General features: G+C 30.3%; 1 protein-coding gene across 2 annotated transcripts; it reads left to right on the forward strand.

Moving 5' to 3' along the window:
* The first annotated feature begins 6,997 nt into the window (after positions 1–6,997).
* On the forward strand, positions 6,998–10,140 carry LOC110655151 (protein PSK SIMULATOR 1). Of its 2 annotated transcripts, XM_021811351.2 has the most exons (3): positions 6,998–7,385; positions 7,655–7,735; positions 8,184–10,140. In XM_021811351.2, the coding sequence occupies exon 3, from the start codon at positions 8,211–8,213 to the stop codon at positions 9,867–9,869; it is 1,659 nt and encodes a 552-aa protein (XP_021667043.2). In that variant the 5' UTR covers positions 6,998–7,385; positions 7,655–7,735; positions 8,184–8,210; the 3' UTR covers positions 9,870–10,140. The 2 variants fall into 2 exon arrangements, with proteins under 2 accessions (XP_021667043.2, XP_021667041.2); XM_021811349.2 differs by lacking the exon at positions 7,655–7,735 and having other exon boundaries at positions 6,999–7,385.
* The last annotated feature ends 1,855 nt before the right edge of the window (positions 10,141–11,995 follow it).

The raw sequence follows: 11,995 nt of genomic DNA on the forward strand, positions 1-11,995 counted from the left end.
TTCTTAGTTTGTATTGAGTCAAATGTACTAAACAATTATAATAAAATTGTTAGGTGAGCCGAGACAGTCTTCCTCCGCTGTCCAGCTACCACAATGACTGCGATTAAATCTATGAGTAAAATATTAATTTTAATTCTAATTTTGATATTACTATATGTTCAAGCATACTCATGCATCACTTATATGTATATATCTATGTAGTTAAACACTAGGCACATTTTATATTGCATTCTTAATGGATGAATTGCTATAGATGTTGTTTATGATAATTTGAAGCAGTGTGCGTGTGTTGGCGTGCGTATTTGGTTTATTAAGCGAAAGTCCGGCTTGAGATCTTCACTGGCAGAGGTTGGATTAAGAGGGCTGTATAGGGGATCAACTCTCATATATGTATTGTTTGACATTATAGGGTGTGTGAGTGCTCCAAATTGCCTTTTTGATGTGATTTGTATGAAAATTATGACGATGTTGTATTTCACTTCACAAGGTACATTAGCTTTAGATAGCTATAGAGATCATGGTTAAAATTGATATTTTACTCTGTGAGTCGAACGCTCACTCCTGTTCACCTTATTTTTCTAGGATACATGAGATTTCTTGTTGAATTCTAACCTGTCTCTCTCTCTCTTGCAGGCCATCTATTAATGTCTATAGTTTTTGTATAATTATGTTAACTCCTAGAATTCCGCATGTGTTAGAAATATTTATTTGATTTGGGTCTGTAATATAATTGCCATGTTAGATCTGTACACTTATTAAATGCATGTATGTTGGACTGGATGAGGGAGCCGAGCTTCCATTTATTTTTATGGCATTATGATTATAAGGAGGGAGAGCTGAGCTCCCTAATTTATTATATATTGTGTTTACAGGTCGAGCGAGTTAAAAACTCCCGTTTAAATGGTCCATTTTATTGCCGGACTCTGTCCGGTTGAATTCTTGAAATTGGGTCCAAATGGGCCTTAGAGTTGGGTTAATGAATAGTTAGGCTTACTACGGGCCTCAGGAGCTTTAGGCTGGCCCAGGTCCTACTGCCGGTCCGGCCAATAGGTTGGATCGTGACATGAATGAAATCAAATTTATTTTCTTGAAAATTATATGAGCTATGATATGATATAATGCATGGAAATTGATATGAGCAACGAGATGATGTATGAGAATTTAAAATAGATATAAAATATTTTTAACAGGTAACAGTGGGACCCGCCATGCACTGAATAAAATAAAGGAGATTCTGTCTGAGTCTTCATCAAAATAAAATGGTATATAAAAAAAAAAATTCTATATGTAAGATAATATAATTAAGTAGACATTAAATTAATATTGTACACAATAAGACAGGATAGGGTGCTTCGGCATCGAATATAGTACACCTTACTCGACTACACTGTAGACGGGTGAGGGGTGTTACACTTTATTAACGCTGTACCAAATGCACCCTTAGAGTTAAATTTTAACCCTCTAGAAAGCATTTCAGAAATAATAAAAAAAATTTAAATATATTAAGTTAATATAAAAAAAAATGTACACTTAAAATCATCTAAAAAAATAATTTTGTTACTACTTTAGAAGTTTAGGACTAAAATACCCTTTTTAGATATTTTTTTTCTTATTATAAAGGTATATTTAGTAATATTAACTTTTTTAGTAACTGTTAGCTGTTCTAAGTAGATGTCAATTATTTTACTAGTCATTAATTGTTAGCTGCTTATACAGTGATTTAAAGCAGATGTTGAATAAAAATAACTATTAAATTAGTTGTTAAATATAAAAATAGTGATATTATTTTTGTTACCATAGTCAAAATATTTCCTTAACTTCTAAAAGTTAGGAAGGTAATATTTTATAAATTACTCTTTTAATTTTTAAATATTAGTATAAATATCATGCCCCTATATAATATAAATAAGATAAGTATCATTTTAATTAGGAAAAAAATATTAAATGCTACTTTAAAAATTATTGTTAAACATAGCTTGGATGAGTACTATAATTTTTTTTTATTAATAATAGTTAATTATTAGTATTATGTTATTGAATATTATAAATGAGAGATATAATATTTTAATTAGGGTAAAAATACTAAACGCCTGTTTTAAAAATAGTTGCTAAATAGGGCATAAATAGATATTACAATTTTTTTTTGTTAATAATGGCTAATTATATTAAATTTAGATTAAAAGATTATTTAATTAATAAAATTAAATTATATAGAATAACTAACGTAATTTTTGAATTAGATATATTAATTAATAAATAATGATAAGTTTTAAAAGTAAAATATATAGTAGTAAATTAAAAAAAAAAAAAAAAAAGCCGTCCAAAAAGGAGAGATTCCGTAGTGATGAGCATGTGGGGTTATGGAGCTTCAAGGCCATATTGTTGTTATTTTGACAGTTCATGGTGGACTGCCTTCAATTAAAACAAGAAATGTTTTTGGTTTTCCAACTCATTGCGTTGGTAAAAGGAGCATAGAACTCCTAATAGCTCATCAAATACATGCAAATTTTAAGAGCCCCAATAAATAAAATAAGAAAATAAAATACCATAAAATCTCTTCATAATGAAGATTGTCTGTGTTTTCTAATTGATGAGAGTGAGGGGACCATTCTAGTCTTTGATATATGTGTTAGAGTGTTCTTAGAAGAAAAATAAATGAATAATAAATATCATGTAAAGCTGCAAAGTTACAATTATTTATTAATTTACGTGAAATACAATTAATAATTCAATAACACTTTATATATATATATATATAAAATCCATGTGGGTTGATTGTGCATATGAACCCCAGAAGGAGCCCAATAATCAATGAGCTTTCTCCACATGCCAGAAGCCATCGCCGAATTGAACAATTATGTTTGAAAGTTGCAGCATATGATCTTTTAATTTGGTGGCTACTTTTCCATTGAGAAAGAAGAGTGCTATCCTATATTCAACAAGTAATAATGTTAAGACAATTCCGTCCCTTTGTCAATAAATTATAGTTAAATTTCTAAATTATTCGCTGAGTAAATTCAAAAGTTTGTATTTTTTGTTAATTTATTTAATTTTTAAATTTTAAATAATTAAATTAAAATTTTCAAAAATTAGATAATACAATATAAAATAATTATACAAAATATATACCTTTTATTAAGGAATATTCCAAATGAAGAATATATCAAAGAATATGCTTTCATATTTTTTTTTTTATAAATAAGATTAGGTAAGGTTGAAGGAAGATTTCTTCTTCTCCTTCTTTTTTTTCTTTTTTTTTTTAATTATTATACTTCTTCTTCTCTCTCTACTCTCTCTCTGACTTAGAGGGTGTTTGATTTACCTGTTGGGTGTAGCTGATAGACACCCAAACATGTAAATTGTGATGTTTGGTAAGTTTTAAAAAATAGAACTGATAGTTGATGGGCAACTGATATGATACCCATCAGCTGCAGTTTGTATCAGCTCTATTTTTAGAGCTGTTTCTCATCAGCTGATAGCTGATCTGGTTTTATTTTTTATTTTGACCATATTATCCTTTTTTATTTAACTTAAAAATTAATATTATTAATATTTTTATTTTTTTATTTATAATTTTAATATTTTAATTAACGTATTTCTACTTTGTTAAAATATTTTTTATTAATAACATAAAATATAAAATATTTATTTATATCCAAAAACTTAAAATTAATTATAAAATTTTCTATTAATAATAATAATTATTTTATTATTTTATCTATATTTTTAAAATTATTTAATTATCTTAAAAAAATAATTATTTTCTTATTTTAATAATAAAATAAATGATATAATATAAAAGATTAATAATTATATATTTAATTTAATAATAAAATAAATAATATAATGTAATAAATTTATAATTTTATATTTATTTAAATAATAAAATAAATTATATGATATATACCCTTATTAGTCATTTCACATATTAACAAAGAATGATTAAATATAATATTACCAAACACTTAATATAAAACAAATATCGCTTATCGCTATCACCTAACAAGAAAAGCTATCACCAATACTATCATCAGATTCAATACTAATCCAAACAGGCCCTTAGTATCGAAGGAGTCCTCGCTTGAGTGTCTGACCATTTTTTTTTGTTTTGTAGGTTTCCGTAACTAAGACGGTGAAATGAGACTCATATTAATAAAATAACGTATTTAAACTTGAGAGATTTTATCCTATATTTAAATTAGAATTTGGTAAACTATAATTTAGTATATGATATTTGATGAAATTTTATAATTTAATTCTTATATTTTTAAAATAAAATAATTTAGTATGTGATATTTAGTAAAACCTATAACTTAATTCTTTAATTTAAAATTTATATTAAAATAGTACAATAAATATATTATTCTCTCCAAATTAATTCTTCTTATCAAGAATTTTATAGAATTGCTTTAAATTTTGTTTTAAGCTTTCCAATATATGTTTTTTTTTTAAGATTTTAATTAGTAAAATTTTGATTTTTTAAAATAAAATAAAAAATTATTATGCCAGAAAAACAAAATTACACATACAAGTTTCCTATTTTTCCTTGCTATAGTTGATTATTCAAAAGTTAAAAATAGAATTTTTAAAATAATAAACTTTTAATTACACAATATATTTTTCTTTTCAATTAATATTAAATTTTATTAAAAATAATTTAATAATTAAATTTATAAGGTTAATATATATATATATATATATATATATATATATATATATAGAGAAAGAATATTTTTTAAAAAAAGAACGCAATTGACCCCTAAATTTGCCCCTTATTGCACCCTTAAAATCGTTAGAGAAAAAGATTTAATTTTGATGCACGAAAACTAATCTCAAAACATTTCAAATATTTTTTACCACAAATAAAAAAAATTATATATTTACATTAAGAGTCAGCTGAAATATTAAGAAAAATAATTTAGAAATCAAGGACAAGGAGTGCACGATGGATATGACTATTGTTTTTTTTTTTTAAATTTTGATAATTATTTTATTTATACTCTATTATTTTCTAGTTACGAATTTATCAATTCAAAATTAAAAGTAAAGTAAATTTTATATTTTATAAAATAAATTTATAATAAAAAAATTTAAATTAATTACTGGTATTTATATTAGATTTTACGAACAAATCTTTTTATGCAGTGAATGAAAAATCATGAACCTTATGGAATTGGGCCTATTTGAACAACTCCCTGAGGGTTAGCCCATCTCATTCTTAACATCTTTATCCAAACAACGGTAAAGGCACAGCACATCTAGCAACAAAAATGTTTGAAAATTTAGAAATTATTACATGTGTACCATTTTATGAGATTTACTCTTTATATTATAAGAAAGTTTTATTTTTTTTTAAATAATTATTTTTGTGTATTTCGAAAATATTCCATAATATTTTTTAAAATTTGACTAAAATTTTAATTAAATTCAAAGGCATTTTTAAAAACTAAATACCAAATTTGATTGAATGGAGGGTTATTTTTTGGACTCAAGAACATCCAAAGCCGTTATCCTACAGGAGGTCATCATCTCATATGATGATTCTATTTTCACATTTATATTAAAACATTCTCTTTTAACCTTTTTGGAATATTAAATTTTATAATAATCGATTTTGAAAATAAAAAATTTAATTCTTTTTAATTTTAAAAAAAATATTATAGTTGAAGTGGAGACGTGCCACGAGAGTTTTATGTGATCGCAAGATTTCCAATAAATTGAAAGGAAAATTTTATCGTATAGCCATACGACCAGCTATGTTATATGGTAGTGAGTGTTCAACATTGAAGGAGTCGTATGCGTCTAAAATAAGAGTTGCAGAAATGAGAATGTTAAGGTGGATGAGTTGCCATACTAGACTAGATAAAGTCCGTAATGAGAGTATTAGAGAAAAGGTAGGAGTGGTGCCAATTGAGGATAAATTGAGAGAAGCGAGATTGAGGTGGTTTGGTTATATGAAGTGTAGACATACAGATACTCCAGTTGGACAAGTAGAGCACATTAGGTTAGAGGATAGAAAGAAAAAAAGGGGTAAACCTAAATTGACTTGGAGGAGAGCAGTACAACATGACTTAGAAGTATTACAAATTTCTGAGGATTTAACCCAAAATCGTTTATAATGGAGAAAGCGAATTCATATAGCCGATCCAAATTTTTGGGATAAAAGTTTAGTTGAGTTGAGTTCAGTTAATCTCAAACTCAATTATTATCTAAATAATACACTAAAAATTTAAAAATATCATTAAAAAAATATATTATTTATACTAAATTATTTATTTATATAAGTAAATTTAGATAATAAGTACTTAAAGTTTTAAATAGAAATCGATCGAGTACTATTTTTTAAATCCAATCTCAATTATAAACTACTCAAACTTATATCGAATCAAGTATCCGAAAATAATTAAAGTATACATCTACCTTTCAGCTGGGTGTGGAGATAATTGCTAGATAGGCTGCGTAAATTAAAGCATAGGGTGTACATTTTTATTTTCATTTAAAATGTTCATTTCTATGATTTAAGTTAGAATATTCTTTATTTTTCTAAAAAAAAAGGAATATTCCTTGATTTATTGTAGAATTAAAATTAGAATACGAACAATTTTGGAAAATCTTTGTTAAATTCATCTCATAAAACCCAAAAAGTTAAAGATAGTTGTCATATGTGAAACTCTCTTGGCTCTTGAATATTATGGAAAGACATGTAAAGTGGAACATTAGGAATAGGATTATTAGCAAGTTCCCTTGTTAATATCAGCGAATGAAAGAATTTGTCTTCCCACATTCTTGTTTTTGGTGCTTGTTCTTGCCTTGGACAGTCGTGCAAATCAATGCATATGCCTCTCAAAATTCTCCATCTCCCCCTCCCACAGAATCAATCAGTTCCACAATGAAAGTCTAAAATGGACAAAGACAGCCACAAAACGACACCATTATAGAACTGACATTTGACCAACAACCCTTGAGAACACAACAAAGAAAATGAAGAGAAAATGGTCGACTTAGGAGAAAAATCACTAATCAGGGTGAACTATCCAAAGACTTTAACCAGTCACTGTATCTAAAACGCTGTCGTTGTAAAAGTTATAACCGTGAATCAATCCTAGGATGTCCGGTTGTGCGCATAATCCCAGAAGTGGGAAGTCACATTCGAAAAGTTTTAACCTCGAGTCCACCGAATTTCAGTTCTTTACGTATTCCTATTTGTCTTTACTAATCCTTCTGTCTTCAACTCTTCATTCCGTTTTCTTCTTGTTCTATTTTCTATATGATACCTATGGTGGGTGCGATTTAAATCCTACCCATTTCAAACTCTTAGTTGTTCTTAGCTCAAATTCCATTCGCCATTGCCCAGTGCTCGCTACTTTCCAGCTTCCACTGCAACCGTAAGCGTTACTGCTTGTGTATTTATATGTATCTGTGACATGTATGGTTTGAGACATAATTTGTATCTGGGTATTTGATTTTATTGAATTTGGTTGCTGCATTGTTGTTTTTGGCGAGGCTGTGTGGCTTTTTATGCCTGGAATCTGTGGGAAAGTTGGTGGCTTACCTTAAAGTTTTGTTTTTTAATTTATAGGTACTCTAGCGAGTTTAATTTTACTTAGATATTTGGCTTAAACTGTATGTTTTAATCTTGGATACGGAATTCTAGAGGTTCAGGTGAAGAGCTTGAGTTAATTCGGGATCCTGGAAGATTTTCATGTTTCTTGAGATATCGAAGCATTTTGATTGTGTAAGTTATTGGTATTTTCTTTCTGCCATAATATTTTGGTGTTCTCGGATTGTTTGTGAATTTGAAATTGCAATCTTCCACCTGTTTGTGATTTGGTCGGCTGTGGAGATCTTGACTTTTAGATTAAACAATCCTCGTTTGGTTGCTGAAAGAAACGGGGATGATAAAAGGAAACTTCAATTTTATTTTCTGTAAATTAAAAAAATAAAAATAAATTTTAAGTCCAAAATCGCTGCGTGGTGGTGGAGAGATAGAGAGAATTAGTTATGGCATGTTGATTTGTTTCTGTTTTTGAAGGTCCTGATCACTTGATAGATTTAAGATTCAAAATTTTGATATTCTGTACTCTCCTGCATTCAGTTGGCTGCCTATGTTCGTTTTTTCGCTGTGTTATCTTATGAATAAGATATAACGCCTGTCTATCAACATGTGTTGTCTAATTTTGTAGCATATGCACTTTGATTGAGCAAGTTATATGGGGACTGAGTCGTGGTTTAGTAATTTATGGTTGAATCCATGGAAAGGTGCGCCAGAGACTGACAAGGCAGCAATTGGAGTTATGGCATTTGAAGTTGCAAGTTTGATGTCCAAGGTCGTCCATTTATGGCATTTCTTGAGTGACGAGGAGATATGTAGGTTGAGAAAAGAGATTGTGAATTCAATTGGGATTCGAAAGCTTGTAGCTGATGATGATGATTATGTTATGGATCTTGCACTAAATGAGATAATGGAGAATTTTGGACTCGTATCAAGATCTGTTGCCAGGCTCGGGAAGAAATGCATAGATCCTCTTTTTCACCGTTTTGAACATTTTGTTAATAACCCACTTCAGAACAATCTTGAATGGTATGGGTTTGATTATAGATTGAAAAAGATGGAAAGGAAAGTGAAAAAGATGGAGAGATTTGTTACATTTACCATGCAACTGTCTCAGGAGCTTGAAGTTCTTGCAGAGCTTGAGCAAACTCTAAGGAGAATGCGTTCAAATCCTGATCTAAGTAGAGTGAAATTGCTAGAGTTTCAGCAGAAGGTGATGTGGCAACGTCAGGAAGTTAGAAACTTACGTGAGTTGTCTCCATGGATTAGAACTTATGATTACATTGTCCGGCTTCTGGCAAGATCACTCCTAACAATACTTCAGAGGATCAAGCATGTTTTTGAGATTAGCCAACTGTCATCCCAGGAGGGAAACAATGGCCATGAACATGTGAATCCTACTTGTGTTCCACGGAGCCGATCCTTTTCTGCCATGCACTCATCCATATATCCTTCAGAGAGTATTTTATGTGGATTATCTTCAGGACCTGTGGGAAGGTCTGATTCAAAGTCAGGAATTATAGCTGAGAAGAATAAAATAAACAAGCAGCTACAACTTCATCATCAATCATCCACTCTGCATGGAAAGCAACATCACTTTAGAACCAGCCGATTGGCTTATGTTGGACCTTTCAAAGAATGCATGATGAGCGGATCTGAGTCTCCTCTTCTGCAGCCATGTGTCTGTGATTCTGTAGAGTTCACTTGTGATTATATGAAAAGTGTTGGCAAAATGGAAAACTTGAATATGGGATCTCTTACTTGCAGTAATAGAATTTATTCTAAATTAGCCCTTTTCAGTTCGAAGCATGGATTGTTGAATGCCCTTCCATCTACTGTTGGTCATGCTGCTTTAGCTCTCCACTATGCAAATTTGATTGTATTGGTTGAGAGGCTAGCTTCATCACCTCACATGATTGACTTTGAAACAAGAGATGACCTATACAATATGTTACCCACAAGTATACGAGCTGCTCTGAGAACTAGGCTCAAGGCTGCTGGCAAATCTCTATCTCCATCTGCATTTGATGTTTCCCTTGCAGCAAATTGGAGCCTGGTGCTCACGAAAATACTGGAATGGTTGTCTCCACTGGCTCATAACATGATAAGATGGCACTCTGAGCGAAATTTTGAGAGGGAGCAAGAGGCTTCAAGGACAAATGTGCTTCTGGTACAAACACTCCATTATGCAAATCAAGCAAAAACTGAGGCGGCAATTACAGAGCTTCTTGTAGGCCTCAACCACATATGCAGGATTAATCGAGACCCTAAAGGTTGGCCAGGGTCTTCTGGGTGCAGAGTTGAAGTTAGGTGCTGAAAAGGGAAGACTGTATATGCAATAGGGAAAAGAGTACAACAGAGATGTTTCTCCAAGCAGGTGGGTATGGCTACTGGATAATGCTTCCATGAGCTACTTCTAAAGGCATGTCGTCCATTGCTAAGGTGCCGTTTTGATCAATCATCAATCATCTGTTTACACAGCAGGTTAATTTTGGTCTTAGGGTTTTTCCAGGTAAGGTGTATGTTATCTTGTAATATAAAGCTTTCTATAGTATCAGGAATCGCAAAATTTTCAACTTTTTGAGCAATGCCCCGAGTAATTGATAATATCTGGGTGTGTGCTCTGCTGAAGAGCGACGCTTTCCTTCCCATTTAGTAACACTATCAAATACTCTGTTTCGTTAAGGATGGATTATAATTTAACCAAATAACAACATATTTGCATTTGCGTAACCTGACTTAGTTTAATGACCAAATTTGCCCAAAAAGATATTACTCACCTACACAATCAAGAGTTTCTATTTCTCTGATCTCCGGCTTGGAAAAAAATTTTTTTTTGCCTCACCACAAGAGTTGGAAATATCTAGTGATTTCACAACCAAGGTCCCTCTATTTTGGTCAAATCGTTCATTTGGTTCCTGTTGTGACGTGGCATGTAACGCGGAAAAAAATGACACACGGTCAAATCTTTAAAAATAAATAAGATCTAATCTAAAATCTTAATAAATATAAGAATTAATTCAAAGTTTATGATAAAATAAAGCAAACTAGTTTTATAATCATTGAAATAAATCTGAAAAACTTGTACATGATATAAAATACAATGAATATTTATAAAATTCTAAATCCTAATCTAACTAGGAATAAATTAAAGAAATTAAAGAATCTTAATCTAAATGAAAAACATATTTAAAGACCAAAATTAAATATAAGTAATATTTTAGAGTCCTAAACAAACTAGTAAATATAAATAAAACATATCTAGTAAACTAAAGAATCCAATTAAAACTAGAAGTGCTTGTGAAATATGAAGAATACAAGTTTTTGGGTCTAGTATGAATTTACGCACTGCGTCATTTACCCACACTTTTGAGAAAATTCGACCTTGAATTTTAATTTTTAGACTGAATAATAATGGAACGACTATCTCCCACATCATTCTCCTCCACTTGAGATAAATTTTGCATCGAATTTTAGTGTTGAATAAATTAAAATCTCTATTGAAAGATCATACCATATTTTCTTCTTAAATGGCATCGACAAGATTAGCTGGAACAAAATTGATTTGAGCAAATTTGCATCTTCCTTGGCATGTTTAGACTTACTTGGACAAATAAAATCAACAAAAATACTAGGAAAATTATTAGAGAAAATTTAATCTCCTTGGCTTGATGTTCTTCTTTCCCCATGACACTCTCTTCAAACTCTTCATCATCTATCATAGCAAAAGGCATTACAAAAGTATCAAATTCAAATTTACAATGATCATTTTGTTCTACAAAATCTTTTAATGACTTGTCTTCAATCTTTTATATGAACATTGATCTCCTCATCAACCATGTCGATTCATCTTGTTCACAATCTTCCTCTTTATCCTCTCCATTAGGTCCACAATAGATTTCATCATCATCATCATCGTGTTTTTCAATGATGTTGATAGCTTTTCTCTTTGGACATTCATTAGACTTATGTTCTTCCTCATTGCACCTATAGCATTTGAGAGGAGCAGGTTTTGCATATGGATTATTGGTTTTGGGAGGATACAAAATTGTACCTTTATTGCTTCCACCCATTGGATTTTTATTGCTCACCTTCTCCCTGTTAACAATACTTGAGCTTAATTCGCTTTGTGCAAAATCCTTTACTTTTTCAAATTCACCTTGGTTGTCATCTCCACCATACATCACTTTTGATATGGGTCATGCTAAATTCTTTCTTTCATCGTCATCTTAGCTTTTAATGCCAAGTTCCTTACATATTGCATGCTCATAACCATTTGGATCCATATCTTGGCATGAATTGAAGGTTTTAGTCCCCTTAAATATTGCGCTGCTTGTTGATTTTCACTTTTGGACAAGCGATTTCTTATTGTCAACCTCAAGAATTCAGCTGTATATTCATTGACACTCCTATTTCCCTGTAAGCAATTTTGGTAAGCTTAAA

Source organism: Hevea brasiliensis, chromosome 5, assembly GCF_030052815.1.
Source record: "Hevea brasiliensis isolate MT/VB/25A 57/8 chromosome 5, ASM3005281v1, whole genome shotgun sequence".
Lineage (NCBI taxonomy): Eukaryota > Viridiplantae > Streptophyta > Magnoliopsida > Malpighiales > Euphorbiaceae > Hevea > Hevea brasiliensis.

Bases quoted from the DNA above. Each gene is read 5' to 3' on its own strand.
- LOC110655151 (XM_021811351.2), top strand. From the start codon at position 8,211: ATGGGGACTGAGTCGTGGTTTAGTAATTTATGGTTGAATCCATGGAAA.